General features: G+C 37.9%; 1 protein-coding gene across 1 annotated transcript in view; it reads right to left on the bottom strand.

Moving 5' to 3' along the window:
• The window catches only part of LOC131691315 (uncharacterized), a 257,425-nt gene that overhangs the window by 77,991 nt on the left and 153,605 nt on the right, over window positions 1-25,829 (bottom strand). The window contains exon 3 of the mRNA XM_058977606.1: window positions 4,586-4,670. Coding sequence (XP_058833589.1) covers window positions 4,586-4,666 — 81 coding nt within the window. The 5' untranslated portion in view covers window positions 4,667-4,670. The remainder of the gene's footprint in view (window positions 1-4,585; window positions 4,671-25,829) is intronic.

The raw sequence follows: 25,829 nt of genomic DNA, 5'->3' as shown, positions 1-25,829 counted from the left end.
AATTTAATTATAAATTTAATAAAAATAAAACATATTAGAGCGATTTTAGTTCTGGGGTACGAATGTACCCTACAAAACCGTTTACGTAGACAAAAAGTCGCCGCGGCCTAAGTATCGGTTTTAAAGTACCTATCGAAATTTATATTCCATTATAGAAAGTTGAACCGATATTTTCCGATAAATTCCTGTTGACTTGGTTTATTACTAATTTTAATGAAAAAAAATCTCAAAGAGATTTTAGATGTGAAACACGTAGTGTTGAATGCTCTTTCATGAATGTTCGTTTAAAAAATCAAATAATTCAGGCAGTTTGCGAATTATTTAAGAAGAATTTAAACGGAATTTTATGCAAGAATGTATAAATACAATATTTGAGCACCAGAAAATACGACGAATTCTAGCGATTCAGAGGTGCTAACATTTGGTACGGTTATATGTGTCATCCATTCGTATCACGAAGTATAATTCACTACTACAAAAAAGACGTGCGTTTTGTGTATATACGCAAACAGTGTCATGAAAGCCCGAAAGCTCAAAATTTCAAAAACCAGGACCCGACCCGAACCCGAGAATTTCAAATTTGAAAACCCGGAACCCGACCCGAACCCGAGAAGCTTAAATTTACAGAACCCGAACCCGACCCGAAACCCGTCGGGTGCGGGTCGGGTCCGGGTTTCGGGTCCAAAAACCCGAACCCGACCATCTCTAAAAGACAGCCTATAAAACCTGGTATTGATGACGTAGACGCTACTATTCGCCCTTAGAAACTGTCACACATCCGAGCACAGAGACAGTTTACGTTTTGACGCATACTAGGATCTTCCTATGAAAAGACTGTGATCTGTCTCTTTAAAAAAGTGGTTTCGGGGTAAAACCTATAGCTCCGCCATATATTGATATTTTTCTATAAACTAATGCTTCTTTTTGTTTATGAAATTCATGCGAAAGCCAACTTTAAAAAATCGCAGGACCAAATTCCACTTTAATTGCAAAGCCATGTGGAGATGATGTAGCATAAAATAGAGAGCATCAGTGGCGTAGCCAGGGGGGTTTTGGGGGTTAAACCCCCCCCCCCCCCAAACCAAAATTAATTGGATTGAAAAAAAAAATGATGCTGACGAATTTAATTTAATATTCCACAAAATATTTTTGGAAAAATATTCTCTGATCACTACATTGAGAACTGTGTTTAAAGCGTCATGAGAACTTTTGGAAAATTATGGGAAGGGGATCTTGTAACTTATCTCTTAGCCAAAATCCCATAGTTGTCAAATTACTTCAATGTAAAATAAAATAACTGTCTGAATTATTATGAGCTCATTTTTGGAAAGATGCTTCAAAATATGGATTAGAGACAATTTTTCGAATGGGAATCTAAATTTGAATAGGTTGATTGCATATAAAACATAAGCTTGTTTACCGAAAACTTACATACATTTCAACATTTGCTGAAAATGTATTTTTTTAGATTGTGTAGAGTTTAGACAACAATTCAATATGGTTAACAACAAGAATAACATTTCACAAACTAGTTGAAAGCTGATGTAATTTTGTCTCTAGCAGGTCAGGATCGGTTTTATGAGCATTGGATTTTTGTTGTATTATCAACTATATGAATAGCCTCTTAGCAGGATGCAATGAATGGCGTACTAAAATTTTGTGTGCTACGTACTAGTACTGCAAGTTGTGAGGTTGACTAATAAAGAAAAGTAAAATTAATGCTCGATAAATTTTTAACGGTCACGATCACATTCATTCGAAACTGCCAAATTTCGATGTTAAGTAACATTGAAGAATTTCAAAACGTAAAACTGCCCAAGTAACCAATAAGCATTATAACGTAGCCTAATATCTGCTTTAGATCCACATATAAAGCTGTCCTAAAAAGCAGTGAAGCCCTAAATACTTATTTAATGCCGATATTATGCCAGAAAAGGCGAAATATAGTGCTATTACTGTGCGGAGATTGACAGCTCGTTTCTGCAGTACTAATGCTATTATATAGCAAAAGCGTACAAATGTTAAATTTGAAAGCCTTATATTGGCACTACTAATGCTATTAAAAAGCTTCAGTTGGTTGTCATTGTCCGCCATGGTTTTAAAACCATTAATTATGTTTCCTTTCGGTATGATGAGCAAAAAGGAAAAATTTTAAAATAAAATATTCTGTTTAAAACCGTAATTGAGTCTGTTCTAACGCATTGTAATGAATATCCTTAATGGGTTTTCGTTCTCACATGATATGAATGTTTACGAAAATTACCTTTAGTACGTCTCGAACTGAGGTACCTTGCCTCGTCCTTCACGGTAAGTGCGCTGCGTTTGCTTCCTGGACTATATTGCATATGTTCGATTGAAATGAAATATGCCGAATATAATCTTCAAGAAGAGTTGCATAACAAATAAACCCACAGCATTACAATAGCATTATATCAGCTTTTTATATGCTCTATAATGGCATTAAATGCACTTGTAAAGCTTACATGCTTTAAAGATCCTTGAAGCATGTACGCGTTATATCAGCTTTATATACGCATATAGAGCAAGCTATAATGCTATATGTCGGCTGTGCAGTTATGCATTATTGATGCTAATAAAGAGCTTTATTGCGTTGTTAATGCTGTAATGGAGTTTCAATGCAACATTAGTGCAAATGTATAGCCAATATAGTGCAATGGCTTAATGCTTATGGTTACTTGGGTTGGGTGTTCATCTGCTGATAGAATAATTTTGACGGTTAATCCTCCTAGAAGTAATTATAGACAAGAATTACTCTTCAACCAAATTTGGGTCGAGACTTAATGTCTCCAGCAAAGTTTTCGAAAGTGCTATTTCAAACAACTTTGTCAAAGACATAAATATCCCACATATTCAGAGTATCGAAATATAGTAGTAGAAAACCTTTACAACAAGTTATTCTGAAATTACTGTATTTGATAAATCTCTTCTGCGGTAATTAAATAATAAATTCACATTGCGTTCAAGGTGCCTTTGAAGCTTACAAAAAAAATAAGGGAACTGGATATAAAACAAATAATTCCCAGATATTAAAAGGACTCAAAAACACAAAGAGTGATTCCATTTTCAGGAGCTAGCATCAATTCGGCGCAAGCTTAGTCCGCCCACCAAGTTAGTGTCGGATTCTGATGAGATGAAGTCGAAACGCAAGTTTCAGTTCCATCCATCCATAATTTAGTTATAGGTTTTGTGTTCTCAACTCGCAATGATTGTTTCAAACAATTTTATCCGTAGCGCAGAAAAAAATAGTTTTCACCTAAATTTTTCTTCACTAAGAAGAAATATAGCAGTCCCAGTCCATTTAAATCCCTATATGTTAAATTCATGTAGCCTTCATATTTTCAACAAAATTGTTTGAAATGACATTATCCAAAACTTTGCTGAAGGCACCATGTCTCTTAATATTTTTGTAAAATTAATTCACCATAATTACCTCTATGAGAGTTAATCACTAAAATTTCTATATCAAAGCAGGCGCTGTTTTATGTTGATAACTTCCCGAAGTTGTCAAACCTTCAAAGTCAAGGATTATTATATTAGGTGATCTTGAACGTTGAAATTTTTTTAGATCATTTATCCCACTTTAAAAGATCGCAATTTTTGACTTCATTGACATATTATACAAGAAAATAATCTATAGAGGTTTGAAAACTGTTCCATGTTGATCCTTCTTGTTTGTAGACTGGAATGACATCTGTTAGACTACTTATGTTTTTGAGTTTTCAATAATTTATCAAACTCATATTAAATTTTAGCATTTTTTCAAAAAAATTGCGATTTTCATCAAAACCCCCTCCAAACCAAATTTCTGGCTACGCCACTGGAGAGCATATTGGAAGCATACAGTTAAACAATATATTAGACAGATTTCACCCGATGTCCAGTGAGTTGCTCCACACTGTAAACCTAGGTTTCAGCAGACTTTTCTCTTGTTCACCGTTATGGGAGTAAATAGGAAACCGCCTGTAATAAGCGAACCTGTCAGGTTCGCCACCACCCTCAGTTGCACGACACTTATTGTTATTGTTCGATTCCTCGATTCGATTGACGGTCGAAGCATCATGTCCTCTATTGCATCCAGAAAATTCCGTTGCAAATGGCCCCCACCTCCATCGTCCCTTGCCAACGTCCAATGTTGAAACGATCCTCTGGAAGCGCTAGCCCAAGGTAAAACCGCGCTCTAGGGATTTTGAAGGCACACTCTGTTGCTACGATTGGACTCAGAATCTTGTCAAAAAATGACTGCTCTAAAATGTAGAATCAACGCTCCCACATCGCCAATCGCCAAATCTGGGTTTCAATTCTGAAAAAGCCGGGATTCGATTCTGTTTTTATACAGGTTTTCAAAAAAAGTTTTAGTTTATAACGTATTCGGAATGAAATTTAGGCAACCCTTCCAGCATTAAAACTCGGAATACCAAGGGGGTAAAAGTTACGCCGACTACCCCAAAAATTCGCTCGAGACTATTCTAAGAGGTCATCCAGTTTCGATTTCTGCAAATCAAAAAATACTGGACATACTACAGTAAAACTAACAATAACACAAAAACAAAATTAGCGAATTTACCTGATTATCTGTGTTGATGGAAAAGGCGGTAATATCCAGCTTCCTGCTGAAGACAAGGCTGAGGAGGGTGTATAACCACATGATTCTGAAAAAAAAAATCGAAAAGCAAATTGTTGGTCATTTTAAATGCAGACTGATAACATATGGAAAACTAATCCTATTTTCAGCATTTAATTTATGTTGTACGCACAGGACTTGCCATAAACATATTCACTATGGATTTTGTTCTAGTTATTTCAATGCGGCAAAGCGTTGGAATAAGTAGAACAAAATTCATAGTAAACATTTTGTGGCGTGCGTTCTGTCGCCTCGTGTGCGAATAGTATCTCAAAATGGCGCTAGGTCTCCTTTGGTTTAACACAGGCCACCTGCTTCAATGTAGTTCATGAGATTCTTTGTAGAGTTCACACCTGGGGGTAGAATTGCAAAATAGTCAATTCAAAATACGGTGCACGGTGAATCCAGTAACGCGGTATTTTTACTGCCTCGCCGCTTGGAACAACCAAATAACCTGGCGGCGGCTGCAGAATCCAACAGCGTCAATTTTATTCAAATCCATTCAATTGAAGTTAGCCACTCGGGGCCAAACTACTGCAAACTTTATTCAACCACTGACAAGTCAATTCAACTCCACTAGACCAATTTAATCTATTTTCCAACCAACTTCCAGACAATCGTAGCTCAAAATAACTTCATTATTCGGATGGTGTCAACATCATTCTTTTGCTCACTTTTTCAATTCTTTCGCATTTTACAACCGTAACGCACCTCAATGCAAGCACGGGTGAAAGAAGCACAGGAACATTTTCCCTATTTATCCAGCGAAGGAACGGAAAATCCTGCAAACAAGCATTCAAATTCGCATTTTATACAGGATAGCGCCGGTTTCCCCTTGCCGCTTGCGGTGGAATTCAACCGAACACAGCTAACAAACAAGAAACCGAAAAAGTTTCTTCGGTACGTCGTTTCTGAGGAGGGTCTTCCGGTAATGTTTCCCAAAAGGGGAAAAGCCAGAAATCATAAATTTAGCTGCACCTGGACCAAAAAAGGCTTAAAGGATTACATCTTTAAGCCTTTTTTGGTCCCTTTTAGAAAAAAACGGTCCTTAGAGAAAGAAGGGAAAAAAGTCACTTCACACATCGTAATAGAATGAGAAAAAAAAACTTTGTTTACATCCCGAGCTATTCTTGTGCTTTGTAGGGTAGGAAGTGCGACAACAGGAAGAAAACTTTTAGAAACTCATTAAAAACGTCTTGTTAGGAAACAAGTTCGATGATCCACCCTCACAAGTCCTATGGACGCATTGGTATTGTCGTAGGCTGGCAAACTATGGAGCATATTTTGTTTTTCAAAGTGACGCATTAATAACATGTAGGCTAAGAGGGTATAATACGCTTCACCAATTATTATAGAAGATTGTCATGCACCCATATTTTTTCTCGCGTCAGCAGTACCCCAAGATAATCACTTGGGACCGTTGATGTTTCTGCTTTACTTTAACGACGCTGATCTAGTTCTGAAGACTCACCGCCTATCCTTCGTAAACGATCTGAAGATGTTTCTTCTCATCTGGTCTACTGAAGATTGTAGATTATTCCAACAACAGTTTGAAACCTTCGCTGATTGGTGTAGCACGAACCGTATGTGTGTAAATCAGAAGAAGTGCTCGGTCATCTCATTCTCACGAAAAAAAAACCCGGATTGTTTCGACTGTCGTCTCCTGGATACAAAAATTGAGCGCGCTAGTCACATGAAGGATCTAGGAGTGATATTAGATTCGCACCTTACGATTAAACAGCACGTTTCCTATACAGTTAGCAAAGCATCTCGAATGCTGGGACGCATCTTCAAGATTATCAATAATTTCACGGATATCACTGTACTGCTCTTTGTCACGGTCAATCCTGGAGTATTGCTATGAAGTTTGGAGTCCAAGTTCCCTCCCCTAGGTTGAGGGGTTTGACGGTATTGCAAACATCATCAAGCATATTGCGTGCATCAGTGCAAAAAAACTTCTGACAGACAATTGCTTTAAGATGGTTATTGCATTACGCCTCGACAGTGGTGTATCGAGGAGACCGAGAGGACGTATGGGCCTTTTTTATGTTTTGTGTTTTTTTCACACTCTGCACCAGCCCATACTAACGCTTAACCAGTAGCCTGAGCGCGCTGGCGTGGCCGGCTGGCGGATCGACGTGGACTGAGTTTTGCTGTGGGCCGCGTTTGATGACATTGTTCCACAGTTTAATGGCAGTGTTGGTGGACGGGGCTTACAGTGGGGGTCATTGTGTGTCCATTTATCAGTTGAGGGATTCCATTAGAAACCGGCAGATCGCAAAATATGACCATCGTCGATTCGAAAGACACTTTACATTTGTGTTCGGTTTATGAATCTCCATGATTTTCTCTGGTAATTACAGTATTCCAATACAAGGGCAATTTTTCAAAAGGGCGGAGACGTTTCTACGTGCAATAATTTCAAATTTTTTTTTGTTCGATTACACTATTTTATACAGTAAAACTATCTGAGAACGAGTTACAAGGAATGAATACTTCTGCACGAAAAAATATGCACTGAAAAAAATGTGTCATTTTTAACAAAAACAAAAATTTATGATAAAAATTCAAATTGTAAAAAAAACATTTTCTCTAATTTTTTATATTTTGTCAACAAAAACCTAAGGAGAAAAGAAATATTTTGAATGTAATTTCATGATGGGGAAATTGTCAGAAAAGAAGTTTTTCTAACAATAACTTTATACATGTTTTTAAATTTCACATTAATGACATACAAAACTGTCATTTTATTACAGAATATAATTCTAAGTATCATTTTAAATCAAAATGCATTTAACAAATATCTTCCAAAATGCGATAGTTTTCGAGATATTTGGAATTTTGCTCCAACAAGAACAATTAATTCATGTAATTATTTCTTTTTTTAAAGTTATTCGCGTTATCCCATCATGAATTGTCAAAGATCTCATGTTTATCGTTTTACAGACATAAAAGAAGCTTTTTCAGTCTATTTGGATCATGGAAAAGTGTATTTGGGTCATGGAAATAAAAAAGTTTTCCTAACAACAACTTTTGACAAAATTTCATAATTCATACAATTTGCAGTCAAAAGTAGAATTTTATTTTTGAATATGATTCTAATTGCCATTTTAAATCAAAATTCTTTAACAAAAAATTTCTGAAATGTAGTAGTTCTCGAGATATTTTAAATTTTGTTTAAACAATCCAATTATTTTGTTTTATTGCGACATTTTCAGAAGTTATTCGCGTTTCTCCATCAACAGCAATTAGTTTTTCGTAAGGCGCATAAAATTTCCAGTAACTTTTCCATTGACATCAAGGCGATATTGTAAACCATTTGAAAGCTATATGAAAACAACCAAAATATATTTCAACCATAGGATCTGATGATTAAACTATATAGTTGAAATATATTTTGGTTGTTTTCATATAGCTTTCAAATGGTTTACAATATCGCCTTGATGTCAATGGAAAAGTTACAGGAAATGTTATGGGCCTTACGAAAAATGAATTGCTGTTGATGGAGAAACGCGAATAACTTCTGAAAAGGTGGTAATAAAACAAAATAATTGGGTTGTTAAAACAAAATTTAAAATATCTCGAAAAATACTACATTTCAGAAATTTTTTTTATAAGAATGTCGATTTAAAATGGCGTTTGGAATCATATTCAAAAATAAAATTCTACTTTTGACTGCAAATAGTATGAATTGTGAAAATTTGTCAAAAGTTGTTGTTTTGAATTTTTTTTTATTTAAAGCTTCTACATGATCCAAATACACTGAATAAGCTTCTTTTATGTCTGTAAAACGATAAACATTAGAATTTTGACAATTTATGATGGGTTAACGCGAAAAACTTTTAAAAAGGACTTAAGTACATGAATTAATTGTTCTTGTTGGAGCAAAATTTCAAATATCTCGAAAACTATCGCATTTTGCAAGATATTTGTTAAATGCATTTTGATTTAAAATGATATTTAGAATTATATTCTGTAATAAAATTACAGTTTCATATGTCAATTAGTATGAAATTTAAAAACTTTTTTGGTGATAATTTCTCCATCATGAAATCACTTTCAAAATGTTTCTTTTCTCTTTAGGTTTTTGTTGACAAAATATAAAAGAATTAAAAAAAAGATGGGTGGGTAATGTCAGAGACATAACCGGAGTGAAGTAGAATACACTTTAGACCGGTAAATTCTGCTCTGGAATAAGCAATTTCTATGCGATTTTGTCGACTTTAACACATTCATAGTTTATTTGGAGTATTTTTGGAATTATCAAGTTGACAATTTGCAACATTCTTTGAAAATATTGTTGAACTTTTATGAATGAAGGCACGCAAACGAGCGTTTGACCGTCGTCCTACTACCAGCATCAGAGAAGTAGCAGATCAGAATGTTTCGCTACATGGCCTGTACCAAACAAACCGCTCGTAAGTCCACCGGAGGAAAGGCTCCCCGCAAGCAGTTGGCAACAGCCTCCTGGCAACCCTATACCATCATATGGAGTTTGACAGCGACCGACATATATGGGGCGGTATAGCTATAAAGCCCCAAACAAAGAATTATGTTCGGCACTATGCTCGATATTCAAGCATTCCACACGACGTTTTGCATCTTGTGGGATGATTTAATAATTTAATTTAATCGACATTTTGTAACTAAATACAGCTTCTAATCATTCGGTTCAAAATCAATGTTTTGCCTTTCATGGCAGTGATGCTGGCTGTACAGAGACGTCGTCCTTGACAGGGGGCTGGTTGGCAACGAAGGCCGTGTAAAAGTGCACCAGTCACGGTTGGCGTTAAGAGCCTCATCGCTACCGAACAGAAACAGTCGCCCTGCGAAAAATTCACAGCTATCAGAAATCGAGCGGGCCTAAATTGTGACCCAAAATAAACCACAAACCAACAAGTTGTTTGCAGGACCAGCCAATTATAAAGTATTATTATTATAAATGAAATTTTCCATTGCCTTACAACCTCCCTCCCCCTTTCCACCCGGCTTGAATAACTATCAATCTTGATGATGCTGTGCGGCGGGGGCACTAGTTTTTATTATGGTGGAAAATTTAGGTTTGCGCGGTTTTCCCAAAAGTTTTTTAGCTGTGCTGTTTTCAAGGAAGTTGTAGTTGAATTCAAAATAAAATAGTTTATTTCTATTGTCAGAGATGGACCTTCCAACGAAAACTAGTTTGGCTCGCTTGGAATCGAATTGTATGGACCAACCACTGCTTTCACAAAATCTGTTATTTTCAGTAATTGAACATTCTATATTTTTGTAAATTGAATCATTACACTAACCTGTCTACAAATCACACAAATAACTTTTTTATTTTGTGCCATTCTACTTGAAAGCGACGATATTGTTCACAAGTGGCTCACTTACCATCCAACGCTCTTGACAAGCCACTTTCTGATGCTTGTAATAAAATTTCAATTCGATTCTTTGTCGATAAATTGATGGCCCTGAAAAGGGCCTGTTGTTTGGACAGTGTTCGGAATTTACTTGAAGCTGGTGTATATGGTAACAGTTTTGGTGCCATCTGAGACGGCATGCTTGGCCAACTCTTCTGACAGCAGCAAACGGACGGCGGTTTGAATTTTGCGGGAAATGCTGCAAACGAACTGCTGCATGCTGATGCTGCAAACGAACTGATCGTGAACAACAGCATGCTGAGCTTTTATACCTGACTACAGCACAATGTAAGCTCGTCCTTTTTTGTGTTGTCCTCAATATGTGTTCTTCGTAGCTCCACCCCTTTGTTGCTCGACCACATATTTTTGATAAAGAACAAATTTAAAATTGTGTTTCCAATACGGAGGTTATCGAACACTCAGGGTAAAAAGAGTAATGTAATACGGCACCTTGGTAAAATGTTTGAGAATTGAAACCTTTTTTGAATGCGCCTAGTAAACACGAAACTGTAAACAAACACACAAATGATAACTTTTAATTTTGTTTCATTCTACGTGAAATCTACGATATTGTTCACAAGTAGCTCACTTGCCATCGAACGCTCTTGGCAAGCTACTTTCGGATGCTTGTAATAACAAAATTTCAATTCGATTCTTTGTTGATAAATGGCCCGTACCAAACATACCGCTCGTAAGTCCACCGGAGGAAAGCCTCCCCGCAAGCAGTAAGCAACGAAGGCCGTGTAAAAGTGCCCCAGTCACGGTTGGCGTTAGGAAGCCTCATCACTACTGAACAGAAACTGTCGCCCTGCGAGATATTCACAGCTATCAGCAATCGAGCAGGCCTAAATTGTGATCCAAAATAAACCACAAACCAACAAGTTCTTTTCAGGACCAGCCAATTATATTCCAGTAAGATATAAATGAAATTTTCGTTTTCCATTGCCTTACAACCTCTTTCCTCCCGGCTTGAATTACTATCAATCTTGATGATGCTGTGCGGCTGGGCACAGGCAGTTTCCATTATAGTGGAAAATTTAGGTTTGCTCGTTTTTCCCAAAAGTTTTTTGAGCTGTGCTGTTTTCAAGGAAGTTGTAGTTGAATTCAAAATAAAATAGTTTACTTCTATTGTCAGAGGTGGACCTTCCAACGAAAACTAGTCTGGCTCGCTTGGAATCGAATTGTATGGACCAACCACTGCTTTCACAAAATCCGTTATTTCAGTAATTGTACATTCTACAGAATTAGTCAACTATTTCCAATCAGCGCAAAAATCGAAGGTTTTCATTCAAAACAACAGAAGATTTAGAAAACGTTCGATTTTTGTAAATTGAATCATTACACTAAACTGTCTGTAAATCACAAATAACTTTCGATTTTGTGCCATTCTCGTGAAAGCGACGGTATTGTTCACAAGTGGCTCACTTACTATCCAACGCTCTTGACAAGCTGATGCTTGTAATAACAAAACTTCAATTTCATTCTTTGTCGATAAATTGATGGCCCTGAAAAGGGCCTTTTCATTGGGCAGTGTTCGAAATTTACTTGGTGCTGGTGTATATGGTAACAGTTTTGGTGCCATCGAAGACGGCATGCTTGGCCAACTCTTCTGACAGCAGCAAACGGACGGCGGTTTGAATTTTGCGGGAGATGCTGCAAACGAACTACTGTATGCTTATGCTGGAAACGAACTGAGCGTGAGCAACAGCATGCTGAGTTTTTATACCTGACTACAGCACAATGTAAGCTCGTCCTTTTTGTGTTGTCCTCAATATGTGCTCGTCGTAGCTCCACCCCTTGGTTGGTCGACCACATATTTTTGATAAAGAACAAAATTGAAATTGTGTTTCCACTACGGAGATTATCGAACACTCAGGGTAAAGAGAGTAATGTAATACGGCACCTTGGCAAAATGTTTGAGAATTGAAACCTTTTTTGAATGCGCCTAGTAAAAATGTTTTCCACTTCACTCCAGTTTGTTTCTGACCATATTTGCAATTTGCGTACTGAAATAAATCATAATTTAGGGTTTAACCCAAATAGCTCTCCAAGGAGAAACAGTCCATGAAACAGAAAATGCAAACTTATTCTTTGAAATGATTTTGGTGGCCCTGAAAAGGGCCTTTTTTATAATGATACAAGTGAGTTCTACCTTTTCAACTTCCAAATCCATACAAAGTGCGTCCCTGCCGCTTCAGAGTATAGACGACATTCATTGCGGTTTTGCGCTTGGCGTGTTCAGTGTAGGTCACGGCATCTCGGATGACATTTTCCTGCACACCATCAGCATTCGTAGATTAAATCGGAGATGCATTTTACACCACCACGACAAGCCAGACGCCGAATGGCGGATTTTGTGATTCCCTGGATTTTATCACGAAGAACCTTGCGATGACGCTTGATACGGGAACGCAAACATGATACCGCTCATTGTACCGTCCGGACGAACATGTTGCTCGTGTGGTAAGCGAGCACCTACTGATACAAAACAAGCTCGCGTGACCTGTATATATAATATTCCCGTATGTAATGAAACGCTTACATGCCCCTTTTTGACGGCTCTGCGTGGGATATGCTGGCAAATTGCGCATTTTCCTCGCTGTTTCCGAAGGATTTTTAAAAAATCCTAGTTTTGGTTTATTTATAGTAGTCGCACTAATTACGAAATTTAATACGAAATACGTGCACAAATTTCCGATCAGATAGTGCAAAAATATTGCAATTTCGTCCAGTAGAACGGAAGATACTCGCATTTCAAACCTGGGAAAATTTCTCAACTGAAATTTTTGAAACGGGACCCCATATTGAAACGTTAGAAGTATTCTACTTCAAAATGGGTTTTTTGCAAATTGAAATTTTATCATGAATTTTTGTTTTTGTGAAAAATGACACAAATTTTTTTTCAGTGTATATTTTTTCGTGCAGAAGTTACCATTCCCTGTAACTTGTTCTCAGATAGTTTTACTGTATAAAATAGTGTAATCGAACAAACAAATTTTGAAATTATTGCGCGTAGAAACGTCTACGCCCTTTTAAAAAATAGCGCTTGAGTCAAAATAATCTTATTGACTGTGGAAAATGTTCAGTCTTCCATGCCGGTTAAACCTGTAATGTTTTATCGGAATCTAAGATGGTCGGTCACGATTTTAGAGATTTTCGGACGGATCTTCGTGGAATTCCTCAGTTGACTTCGTCATCGTACACAGGCTAATTAAGTTAATTTAATAATAGAATTAATTGAATAAATACATGAGTAGAAACCTATTAGCTGTCGTTTTATAATAATTGTAGTTTTTAGTACTAGGGTCATACTACGTTCATAAAAGTTAGTGCCTAAAACTTTAAAGAATGAACAGAAGTAGTCAATACTTAGATACATAGGGTAAAGAGCCTATTTTCACCATACTAAGCAGGGTGTCTCACTAATTCATTAATTTCTTGGCCTACAATCAATGGAATGAATAAAAATTGATATCAACAACTTTACTTCGTTGTTGAGAAACAAGATAATTACAAAAATGCGCTAAAAAGCAGTGAAATACTCGTGCTTGAGCGCAACGAAAACTCGAATCGCATTGAGTCAAATGGTAGCGCCCCTATTGTTGCGCTACCATTTGACTCAATGCGTTGAACAAAGATGGCAGACACTGTTCTAACCAACGGCTTCAAATGAGTAGAGTGATAATAGAAACATGGCGCAAATGGGCTCATCACCCTATTACCAGCGAGAACCAATTTATATTAATTTTACGTTTCCAAAATTCGTCACTATTTTGTCAGGAAGGCCACTTTTGTCAGCCGGCTGGAGCCGCGTATGATGCAGGCTCATATATCAACTGCAAATAAAAATAAATTTAACCTTTATTTGATATCTATTGATTGCTATTAAAAATAACGTGACGCTTTGCACCGATCCTGCTGGGATATCATTTTGTGTCAGTTTGTCTCTCTAATGCCAAGAACGACAGTCAACCTATTCGAACCTGGTATAAACACGTACCAAACAATCTTTACGCCAATTTTCGATTAGTGAAATGAAATATTGCTCAATTTCGGAACTCATCGACAGACACGCAGGAAACAATGTTGAATTATTTATTTGGTTGAATAATGGATGTGCGTATGGAACTTTCGTTTCTTCGAGGCGCGAATGACTTGCAAATAAAAAGATGACACAAGAAATTGTCAGCCAGGAATCATACATATTCAATGAGCTTTGGATCTGGCTGTCGACAAGTTTTCGTTCGACCTACATACAACAAGAAGCGCGTAAGTGCTCATGGAAGAGAACATCAGGAGAGGTTACTATCATAGATTTCGTATATGTGTTAAGATTATCAAAAATTCATGCGAGCTGCCAAAAGATTCACTATATGCAAAATATAACAATTGAATTAATTTTTTGACTGCGAAATGAAGAAGAAAATGTGCATAATTAAATAATTTTAAGAAATGTGCCTTGTTCTTTAACCTCCTATAATAGAAAACCAACACATTTTCTATTTCCCGACCGAAATAATTTCACCTTTCGAAATTGCATTTACAATTACGGTTGAATTGCATTGCGCTTTCCAAAATATTTCGAAACCAGTATACACAAAACACTGAAAACTTGCTCTTTGAACTGCAAACCAACAGCATTCCCAGTTTTAACTTTAAAGCGTTCCGCATTCAGAGCTATTCACACAACACCGTACCGTGAATGGGATGGGAATGGACCGGAACCCGTCCATGCCACGTTTTGGTTCGTCGAATGCATTTCTTTGAAAACATTCGTAGCACATGCCACGTGGCCGGGATACGTGAAGAACACGTATGGTGGGTATGGTCACATGGCATTCAACAAATCATAAACGACACGCGTACGAGTCCCTGTCGTATTCTGTCCCGTACACGACACCGTGTAGTGGGAGTAGGGCTTTTCTTTCCGGTGCAGTACCAACCACCCTCCGTCACAGTCACAACAATCCGATGCAACATACACTTCACATGCGGAAACAGCACTTCCAAGGGAAAACAATTCTTCCATTGTAACCATTGTCTGGTAAAGACAGCAGTGAAAAACTTTCCTCACGACAATCCTTCTTCTGTACTGTAGTGCAACCATAGTTACCATGCCATCCCACCGGAAAGCCCATTCTAGCGCAACAACTCGTCTTTTTCCGACGGATGTAAGGATGGTCAATTCTTCGGTTAGCTCAGCTGTCCGTCGGCTCTGGTTAGGTCGGTTCGAATGAGTGTGTGTGTATGTGTTTGTAGGTGAAATTATCCGGAAACAGCGTCCCGTTCTTGGCATCGTCGTCGGATGAGAACTGGTGCAGTGTCGACAACAGGGTATTAGTCAAAAGAGGGGCGCTCGACATAAGTACTAATAAAGCCTGTTTGTCATAACTGGAATTTTAGAACAGCTAGCTTGATTTGACAATGGGTAATTATTGTTGCTCTAATTTTATGAAATGAGACAGAAAAACAACCCTTGCTTTATCTAAGTTAGCAACCCCCTACCACCATTGCCACGCCACTGACCAAACAAGTAAAACAACTGAAAGGTGCACGGAATCATCGGTGTCGAAGAGCTGGTTTTCTCTAAAGTGGACTGAGTAACAACTGAGAGCGTGACTGGAAAGAAATCGTTCTATAATTGTGAGCAATTGCTGCCACTTTCTTGTAGTTACGACGACGTATCCGAATCGCAAAATAACATGTCCATTTATTCTGCCCTCAGCCATCCTATCCTGCTATCGTGCTAGCACAGTGCAACAAACAATGAAGGGGTTGTAAATGTTTTCTCCGGAAAACCTGACCTCGGGCGTTACTGAAGCAAATAAATGAGTGCTAATTGGATCGTTCGAATAAAGTTTGCGCCTGTCTGTCTGTCGTAGGTGATCCAACTGACCGGCAACTTTGTAGCCGTCTCATGAATTTCAATGTAGCATTTACTCGGGTTTACCGACACAATTAAAAGTGGCTACAGTGGTAGACGAAATTTAATTACGAGTAGCGAATGCTGCTTCAACATTGCAGCGAAAATATTTCAAATGAGGAAATACAAACGGGATGCGGCATAATGGGTAACAAATACGATTCATATTATTTACGTCGCTTATGATAAAACGTATAAACTGATTAGGCTTACAGCTTTTACGGATAATGCAATCTAAATAATAATAGCTTACTGATAAATCAGCGTTCACAATAAATACAGTATAAATAGTTAATTCATGCGACGTGTTGTACAATACGTTTGTAAATAATATACATCACCTCAATCAAAAATTCTATTAAAATTACGTTAAAATCAATGCACAGTATTAGAGCATCAAAAAGCGTATGACTCTAATCGAATGGTATCACAGCGTCATAAATTTTTCAACCCTATTGGTGCATTGGAAAGCCAATTAACCCTTTCATGCCCAACTTTTTAAAGTGCATGTAAGGTTTCAAAACTATTTTTCTTTGAAGACGGTAGGGTAGCCTTTTTTCATAAAGATAGGTGCTTCCCTCGCAGTGCTAGAAGCTGCTCAATTTTTACCTTCCAATGTTCAATCTCTTAGAATATTTACAATAGTACAATTACGTGAAAAACGTAGCCAACGACAGTTTCAATTGGTAAGTTTTATCAATTTTCAATAATATTGCAACATAACCCAGATATATGAGAAATTCCTTTTTCCGTCGTCAACGTAAAGTGTACCTGGTAACACTGCTCCATCGGAATCCAATTAGACTATTTGCAAACTTCAGTTCTAGGCAGTGGCGTAGTAAGAACATTGGGGGGGGGTTATATAAATTTTTTGTATATATATATATATATATATATATATATATATATATATATATATATATATATATATATATATATGTATATATATATATATATATATATATATATATATATATATATATATATATATATATATATATATATATATATATATATATATATATATATATATATATATATATATATATATATATATATATATATTATATATATATATATATATATATATATATATATATATATATATATATATATATATATATATATATATGTATATATATATATATATATATATATATATATATATATATATATATATATATATATATATATATATATATATATATATATATATATATGTGTGTGTGTGTGTGTGTGTGTGTTTTAGAGAGCAGAAAAAATGTATAAAAACCAACAACTCAGGGAACAGGTTTTGGGTTGTCATCCGATCTGCTAATACAACTAATCTTGCAAAGAACCTGATTCCTCACCGGGATTACCTTACGGTATTACTTCGGGAATTATTACTCATCCACATTTAGTACCACTTCCTCGTTGAGCTTCCGATTTGTTCGCGAACTACTCGGTCTAGTCCCGACGATGGATCTATCCTACTCCGACGAAGAGTTCCCCGGCGAAAGAAGTTCGAAAGCAAGCCAACCAGTCAGGTGCCGAAGTTAGTTCGGCGATTCCGGTGGAATAGGGCGTCCGGTTTGCTGGAGCCCCGGTGCGACTGGTGGTGCCTCGTCGCGGTCTACTCAGTCTAGTTTCCGGCGGTGAATCTGACTCTACGCTGACAAAAAGTTCACCAGCGAAAGAAGTTCTCCAGATACCGATTCTTCTTTGGTTTCAGTACCACAACTTCTTGAGCCCTTTGGCTCCATGTCCGGTGTCATTTAGCTCCGCTACTCATTTAATCACTTTAGTTCTTTTCTTGTGTCATTTAGCACTACTTCCTTGATAAGCCATTCAGCTCCCCGACTTGCTCACGAGCTACTCGGTCTAGTCCCCGACGATAGACCTGACCTACTCCGACAGAAAGTTCCCCGATGAGCGAAGTTCTCCCAAAACCGAGCCAATCAGCTAGATACCATGGTCTGTTCGGTGATTCCGGTAACGCAGGGCGTCCAGTTCACTGGTTCCCCGATGACCCGCGATTGGCGGTGATTGCTCTCCCGAAACCTTTGCTCGATGCTCTTCAGGCCGCTTCCGCTGAAAGACGGTCATGATCTACACAATAACTCTGTTGACTGCGTTCCACGCCTTTACGTCGCTTGTCATTATGTAGGGTACATTATCCGGGTTGACGTCCGGTCCTCCCGTTTTAAATAGCTCGCTGCACGTCGCTGGAAACCTCGGACATTCGAAGATCACAAACCCCGGTATCTCCTCGACGTTCTCACACTCCGGGCCCAATGGTGACTTTGCGTACCCGAACCGATGAAGATACTTCCTGAAGCAGCCGTGGTCCGACAGGAGTTGTTTCAGGTTGAAGGTCATCTCTCCGTGCTTTCTATTTGGTCAACAGATCGACAGGTTTGGGATGAGCCGGTTGGTCCACCCATTCCTGCTGCCACGTCACCATTGAATCGATTCTCATCATCTTCCTCCCGTTTCTGGCGCTTCATTGATTGTAGCACTTGATATCCTCCACCAGGGTGATGGAGATGGGGATCATCTCGGCGATAACGTGTACTGCCTCCGAGGATATTATTCTGTACGCAATCGCAACTCGTACAGCCACCAGATGGAGCGTCCTGTTCAGCTTTTCGTGGTTCCGCTTGGTTTTCAGCACCACACCCCAGGCAGGAACCCTATATCTCAGTATCGATGACGAAACACTAGATAACAAACCGACTTTTCGCAAGTGTAATCACTCCCAATTGCTTCAGTGCACGCTCCGATGCAATCACGTGCCCTCCGACGTCGATCTGTATCTGCTGAACCGCTTTGCAATTGCTGACCAACAACACATCCGTCTTGTGGTGAGCTATTTGGAGCGTGACCCCGTTCATTTAGCTGTCGATCACTGACACCTCCACTTCTCCAAGTGTCTCACTCATCACCGTTAATGACACGCATTGACGGAGGGTCCTGGGGGTTTTGACCCCCTCCGAAAATCATCAAATTTTAAATTAGTTTCAATTTTATATTAGTTCCAAACTTAAAATCATTTCAAACCAAATTTGACCACCAAAACTGAACTTCATTAAATGGGGTTTTGACGTATAACGTACTGTACGATATTTATTCCAAAATTAAAATTTCGAACCACTCTCGATTTTTTTCTGGATCCGCGTTGCCGCGAAACGCACGATTTTCACTTTCCCGGGCAGCCGCAGTCTTAAGACCCCATCGTACACCCCGTTCTAAAGAGTTGGACCGAGAATGGAGCCTTGAGGAACGCCCGCTGCGACTCGCATTGACTTTTGCCCTTCGTTCGTCTCCTACTCTACTCTGGAAGTAGCTCTTCAGGATCTGGCTCATTCTTTTGTGTAGCGCTGCGGCATTGACTAATACGAAGCTGACTTCCCTGGCAGCTACACCAGCTTCTGTACCTTCCACGTTTAGGGGAAATTGCGATCATCTAAACACTTCTGCAGTAGCATCCTTAATAAGTCCAGATATGCCAGGATCGCAGCTTTCAGCGCCACGTTTGGAATTCCATCCGGACCGGGAACTTTGATTTTATTCGCATCGACGCTTCTTTGAGCTCGTCGTTAGTCGCTTGCCACTCGGCTGTGTTTGCGCCTTCTTCTTCGCCTTCGTACGGTGTCAGTGACCAAGTAGTTGGATCGTGCTTTGGGAAGAGACCCTCAACGATTATCTTTAGCATACCCGGGCATATTTCAGCTGGTGTCGACGAGCCCTCATATTCGTCATGACGACTCGGTGTCCCCAGGGATTGGCGTCTACTTCTCAGCTCAGCTACTTATGGCAAACTGGCTTGCTAAGCCGTTTTAAAGCGTCCCTACTATCTCGAGACGTCGCTTGCGCTCCTCTCTCGCTCTCCGTGCTTGCCCTCTGAGACCGCCTTCTGGCTTTAAGACAAGCAGCGTGTAGCGTACTGAGCTACTGATTTAACCAATAAGCTGCACGCCGTCTACTGCATGGCTCTAGTTTTCGTGGCATTGTAACGTCACAAGCCGTCACAATCTTCTCGTTAGATCAGCCGCATCAACGTGCTTGATTCCACTGTTCGCCGAAGTGACTCAACAAAAAAAAAATTGTAGAAGACTTTCATCTTCCACTTTAGCTTGCGTTTTCCGTGCTGTAGCAGGGTTCCATTGGCCGATGCGGTAGCGAATCGCCTTGTGGACGCTGTGGGGATACTTCTCGCACACTCTCCAGTCCGTCAGTGAAGGACTACAGATTGTGGCGAAATTTCTCTCGGTATTGATGGCCGTTTCGTGAACCAATAAGCTCTCAGCTTGGTACCATATATATTCTGATTCCTGGTCACGATACCAGGAGCTATTTAGCTTCCCGCTTCGTCGCGATCGTTGTAGTCCTCTGCGGTAGACCTAGCCTCCACAACGAGCCGACCGGTAGATGTCGAGGTCGGTCACTACAAGGAAATATTCTCACAAGATGACTTTTCAAATGAAACTTTGAGAATACTATTTAAGATGTTAGATTCAAATTTTTTTGTCCCCGAAACTCCCCCCGCAACTACGTCACTGTGGAGACGCTTTCAATAAAAAAGTTTTCCTAACTACAACTTTTGACATAATATTTATTATTCATACTATTTGCAGTTAAAAATGCAATTTTCGTTTTGAATATGATTTTAAATACCATTTTAAATCAAAATGCTCACAACACAAATTTTCGGAAATGTGGTAGTTCTCGAGATATTTTAAATTTTGTTTTAACAACACAATTATTTAATTTTATTACGACCTTTACATAAGCGTTTCTCCATCAACAATAGGTTTTTCAAAAGGCCCAGAAAATTTCCTGTAACTTTCCCTTTGACATTAAGGACATTAATCTTTTGAACCATTTTTTTATAATTCTTTTATTTGACACGGCTCATAGCGGTAGCTTAACGGAGCCGTGGATCCTTTATATGTTTACAAATGTAAAAATAAAAATATAAACAAATATTATTACGATATTGGATCTCGCGCGCGTAACTTTTTATTGCGAGCGGAGACCTTCTTTCGCGGGGTTTGCTGGCAATCTGCATCTGGGGGGTCATTTAATTCTTTTTTGTTTTTCACGTCCAGGTCGAAGCCGGCTTGGTGTCCATGATCAGGTGTTTTTCTCAGTTTCTTGCACTTATTGTTGACCAGTGTAAATCCATTATTGTTATTACCTTCCTTGCCGATGTTGCTTACAGTTGATTTTGCGGTACTGGATGCTTCTTGTGTGGTTGCCATTATGGACTGTGTAACTGCTGCCACAAATTTGGCCACCGTTTGTGGTTCAGGCATTGGTATTGAAAACTGTTTTGGGTTGGTTTGCCGTAGATGAGTTGGCAATCGGTTGAGATGCGTCTTCCTCTGCATCTTCTGCACAAGGTTGTCCATGATGTGCTGTCCGATTACAATACTTGCATGTAGGAGTTTGCCCCTCATGGGTGCATAGCGTAGTTTGTTTAATTGTAACTCCGTGAGTTTTGAGTTTTATTGTCAAGTAGGAGGGTATGGGCCTTTCGACCCGCATCCTCACTACAAAAACGCCGTTAGGAGTACCCGGGAAGAAGTTTCTCCAAGTATCAGGCGTAACGGATTCTATTTCTCCGTATTGCGACATGCATTTTGCAATTGGCTCAGGAGGGGTACGAGGTGATAGGTCATATAACCTTACATCTATATAATCATTCTCAATGTATACGGGAATCTTAATTCCAACGTTGTCTCTTTCAACCACGTGTTTTAAGTTGTTCTTCAAAACGAAACGCACGGCTTGTGCTAACGTGTTGAATGATATTAACACTACATTGCGAAGATGATGATACTGAAGGTACAAGACTTCCGCAAGCCTAAGTTGCATTTTACCTTTTACTTCACTAAAACTCGGTCGTTTTAAACAAAATTTAAAGTCAACGACCGCTGCGTTTGGTCGGAGTAGAGCTTTTTCGTCAACTTTACTCATTATGACAAGATTAATCCGATTCTTCCTTTGTTATCGAGACAATGCATACTAGATCGAGAGGCCTGTTTTTCACTTGGCTCGATTGTACGTCTGACTGCGGCAGAAGTAGAAAGTGGACTCCCTTTTGAACCATTTGAAAGCTATACGAAAAAAATCAAAATATTATTCAATCATAGGGTCTGATGATTGAATTATGTAGTTGAATCATATTTTAGTTGTTTTCATGTAACTTTCAAATGGTTTACAATATCGTCTTGATGTTAAAGGGAAAATTAGAGGAAATTCCTCTTTTGGAATATGTCTGGAACACGGGACTTCCGGAATTATCGATAATGTAAAATTAATTCCAAGAATATTTGATTCGCCATCAGTGATCTAGGCCAACGAATCGAAGTAATTTGATGTTCATTTCAGTAGATTTTTAACCTACGAGGTATTACGATTGTACCGATTTATATAAGAAATTCCTATGTGACCGCAATAAAAGTCAGAACTGAATGAAATTCAATATCAGTCAATGGGAGCACTATCACTTTTATTTGAAATCAAGTTTATAAAAATTGGTTAATAGTTCGCTGGAAAATAGGTGTGCTGTTAGCTCAGGGCTTTGGCAAATACCCCGGGGCCATTAAAAACCGTCATAGGTGGGCAATGTGGTCAAAGCTACTTTGATTGGTCATTAGTGATCTAGACACGCAAATCCAAGTAATGTTGAATCTATTTGAATGTGTATTATATCATTCGGACATCATGGTGTTACCGGTTTATATAGGAATTTGCTGTGTGTCCGTACTCTTTAACCCGACAGTGACATAATTTGACACACATATATATATATATATATATATATATATATATATATATATATATATATATATATATATATATATATATATATATATATATATATATATATATATATATATATATATATATATATATATATATATATATATATATATATATATATATATATATATATATATATATATATATATATATATATATATATATATATATATATATATATATATATATATATATATATATATATATATATATATATATATATATATATATATATATATATATATATATATTCACACAGACATTTAGCGATCTCGACGTACTGAATCGAATGGTATAAGAGACACGGCAGTGCGGGCGTACGAAATTTCACAGCAGTCTGTAGGAATAATATACCTTTTGTTTGTGAAAAACCGCCCAACCATCTCTGAAAAACTGATGCGAGATTTTTTAATTTTGAAGGATGGCCATATTTCCAGGCACTTCCAAAACCGGCTATGGAGGTCAACAAGATTTCAATGGACCATCAGTAACCTAGACCTGTAAATGCAAATGTTTATTTTAGCAAAAAAAAATCTTTTTGCATTCATCGCGGTATCGGTTTGAATAGGAGCATTCTCTGTGACTACACTCCACAACCCGTAACTCCGCAACCGGAAGTTGGATCGAAATAAAATTTAAGTAACAGTTTTTGGGGACGCCACACCGTTTAAGTTTGGTTAAATCGGTTCCGTTATCACTGAGAAATTCATGTAACTGTTATTCTGAATCAGGATACTTCCGTCGGGGCTTCCGGAGCCTTCGTTGGTGATCAATGTGGCCAAAGAGACTTTGAGTGATTGTTAGTGACCTTGAACTACTATTCCAAGAAGTTGTGGTTACATTTTAGAAAAATTTTCACCTTTTGGAAAAAAAATCACCTTTTTGCATTCATCGGCATTATACGGCATAAGTTAAAATCGGGATTTGCAGCGTGTTCGTACTCATCACCCTGTAATTCCGGAACCAGAAGTTGGATCAATCGGAAATTCAACAGCAGCCAAAGCGCTTCACCTATCATTTGAGACCGAGTTTGTAAAAATCGGTAAAGAATTCGCTGAGAAAGGTATGAGGTATGACATTAACTTAGAGACTTGACAAGTTCCCCGGACCATCTAGAACCCTCATAATTGGCCAATGTGGTCAAAGCGGCTTAATGATATAGACACGCAAATCCAAGTAATGCTGCACCCATTTTAGTGTGTACTGCATAATTTAGACATCATGGTGGTACCAGTTTATATGGGAATTTGCTGTGTGATCATACTCTTCAACCCGTAACTCCGGAACTGGAAGTCGGATCAATAAAAAAAATCAATAGCGACCGATGGGAAGGTAGTACCATTTCATTTGAGACTAAGTCTGTGCAAATCGGTTCAGCCATCTCTGAAAAAAAAATCGGTGAGATTGTTTGACACATACACACATACAGTCATTTTCCGATCTCGACGAACTGAGTCGAATATTATAAGAGATCGGCCCTGCGAGCCTCGGTTAAATAGTCGAAATTCCGACCGATTGCATAACCTTTCTATATGAGAAAGGGAAAAATGGTTTGCGCCTTAGATGCCGCCTTGATGATGCAGGAGAAGTAGTGAACACATTAATAGTAGAGGAAACTACACGGAAAAAAATGTTCCCAAAATCTTGAATAAAGTGCCATGAATTCTGGAACAATCACGTTTTTACGTTACGAAAACACGACCATGAACAAAAGTAATGGCTTTAATAATTATGTTCAATTTCCCTTCAGTAACGCCCGCATAACGCTTCCGTTAGTGAAAATATTGATTTTTTTTTGTGAACTTCAGTCACGGTTTCCGCCAAGTTATTTCTAATTCGATTCTCAGTACGCAAACCAGTTCACAACTTTATAAACATTATTCATAAAAGCAAAGGTTGACTCATGATTCATTCATAGATATAGGAACATTAATTCACAAAATCAAAATATTCTAGCAATTTTTTCGTGAACTATTTCACGAAATTCGGAATTTTATTCATAAATCCATTCGATTTTGTGAACAAATTCATGATACCTAATATATTAGCTACGATCCAATATCCGTGCCCGTGGAATAGTTCAAGAAATCATGAAATATTATTCATGTATACGTGAATCGGTTCATGATACCTTGTATAATACTCACAACTTACCATTCGTTTTCGTGAATTAGTTCACGAAATCAAAAAATATTATTCATGTTATCGTGAACTGGTTCATGATTCATAGTACAGCTGCTAGCGACCAGTAATAGGTACGAGCAGTAGATATAAAAAAACTATTAAGACCTCGAACATCGTTATTCATTTGATAGGTTCATTGTGATATATATATATATATATATATGTGTGTGTGTGTGTGTGTGTGTGTGATATAGTTCACAGAACCAGATATCGCGAATGAGTCTTATTTTAATGATCCAGTTCATATTGTCACGTTATTCCGAGTAAAAAACCGTTAGTAACCAAAAAATAATAGATCACGATAAGGCGGAGAGAACTTACGAATACCATGATAAAACTGCTGATATCATGAACATTAGTTACAATTATCTTTGAAGGTAAGCTCTGAAATAAAATATCATGACAACATGAACAGAAATTACGAAAATCGTGACTCCTGAAATCATGAACAAGAATTGCTCTATTAATGGCTGAAATATCACGATAACATGAACAGAAGTTACAAAAATCGCGACTAAGATCCTGAAATCATGTACACAACTCACACAACTCGTGACAAAAATATTTAAAATCGTGACAAAGTAATCATGAACTTGAATCACTCTACTCATGACTAAAATATCACGATAACGTGAATAGAAATAACTAACATCGCGACTGAGATCTTGAAATCATGAGCTTTAGTCCTCCTAACGTCATGAGAATTCACGAAAATCGCGAATAAGCTCTTGAAATCATGAACAACGTTTGACTGTCGACTTTGTGTTCCCCAATCATGAACAATCACAACAAAAACTAAACATGTCCAGGGAACAACAACAGTAACCTAATCAAACATTCTAATGTAACGCCATGTATATATTCA

Source organism: Topomyia yanbarensis, chromosome 3 (genome assembly GCF_030247195.1).
Source record: "Topomyia yanbarensis strain Yona2022 chromosome 3, ASM3024719v1, whole genome shotgun sequence".
In the NCBI taxonomy this organism is placed as follows: domain Eukaryota; kingdom Metazoa; phylum Arthropoda; class Insecta; order Diptera; family Culicidae; genus Topomyia; species Topomyia yanbarensis.
This window is presented reverse-complemented; position numbering and strand designations above follow the sequence as displayed.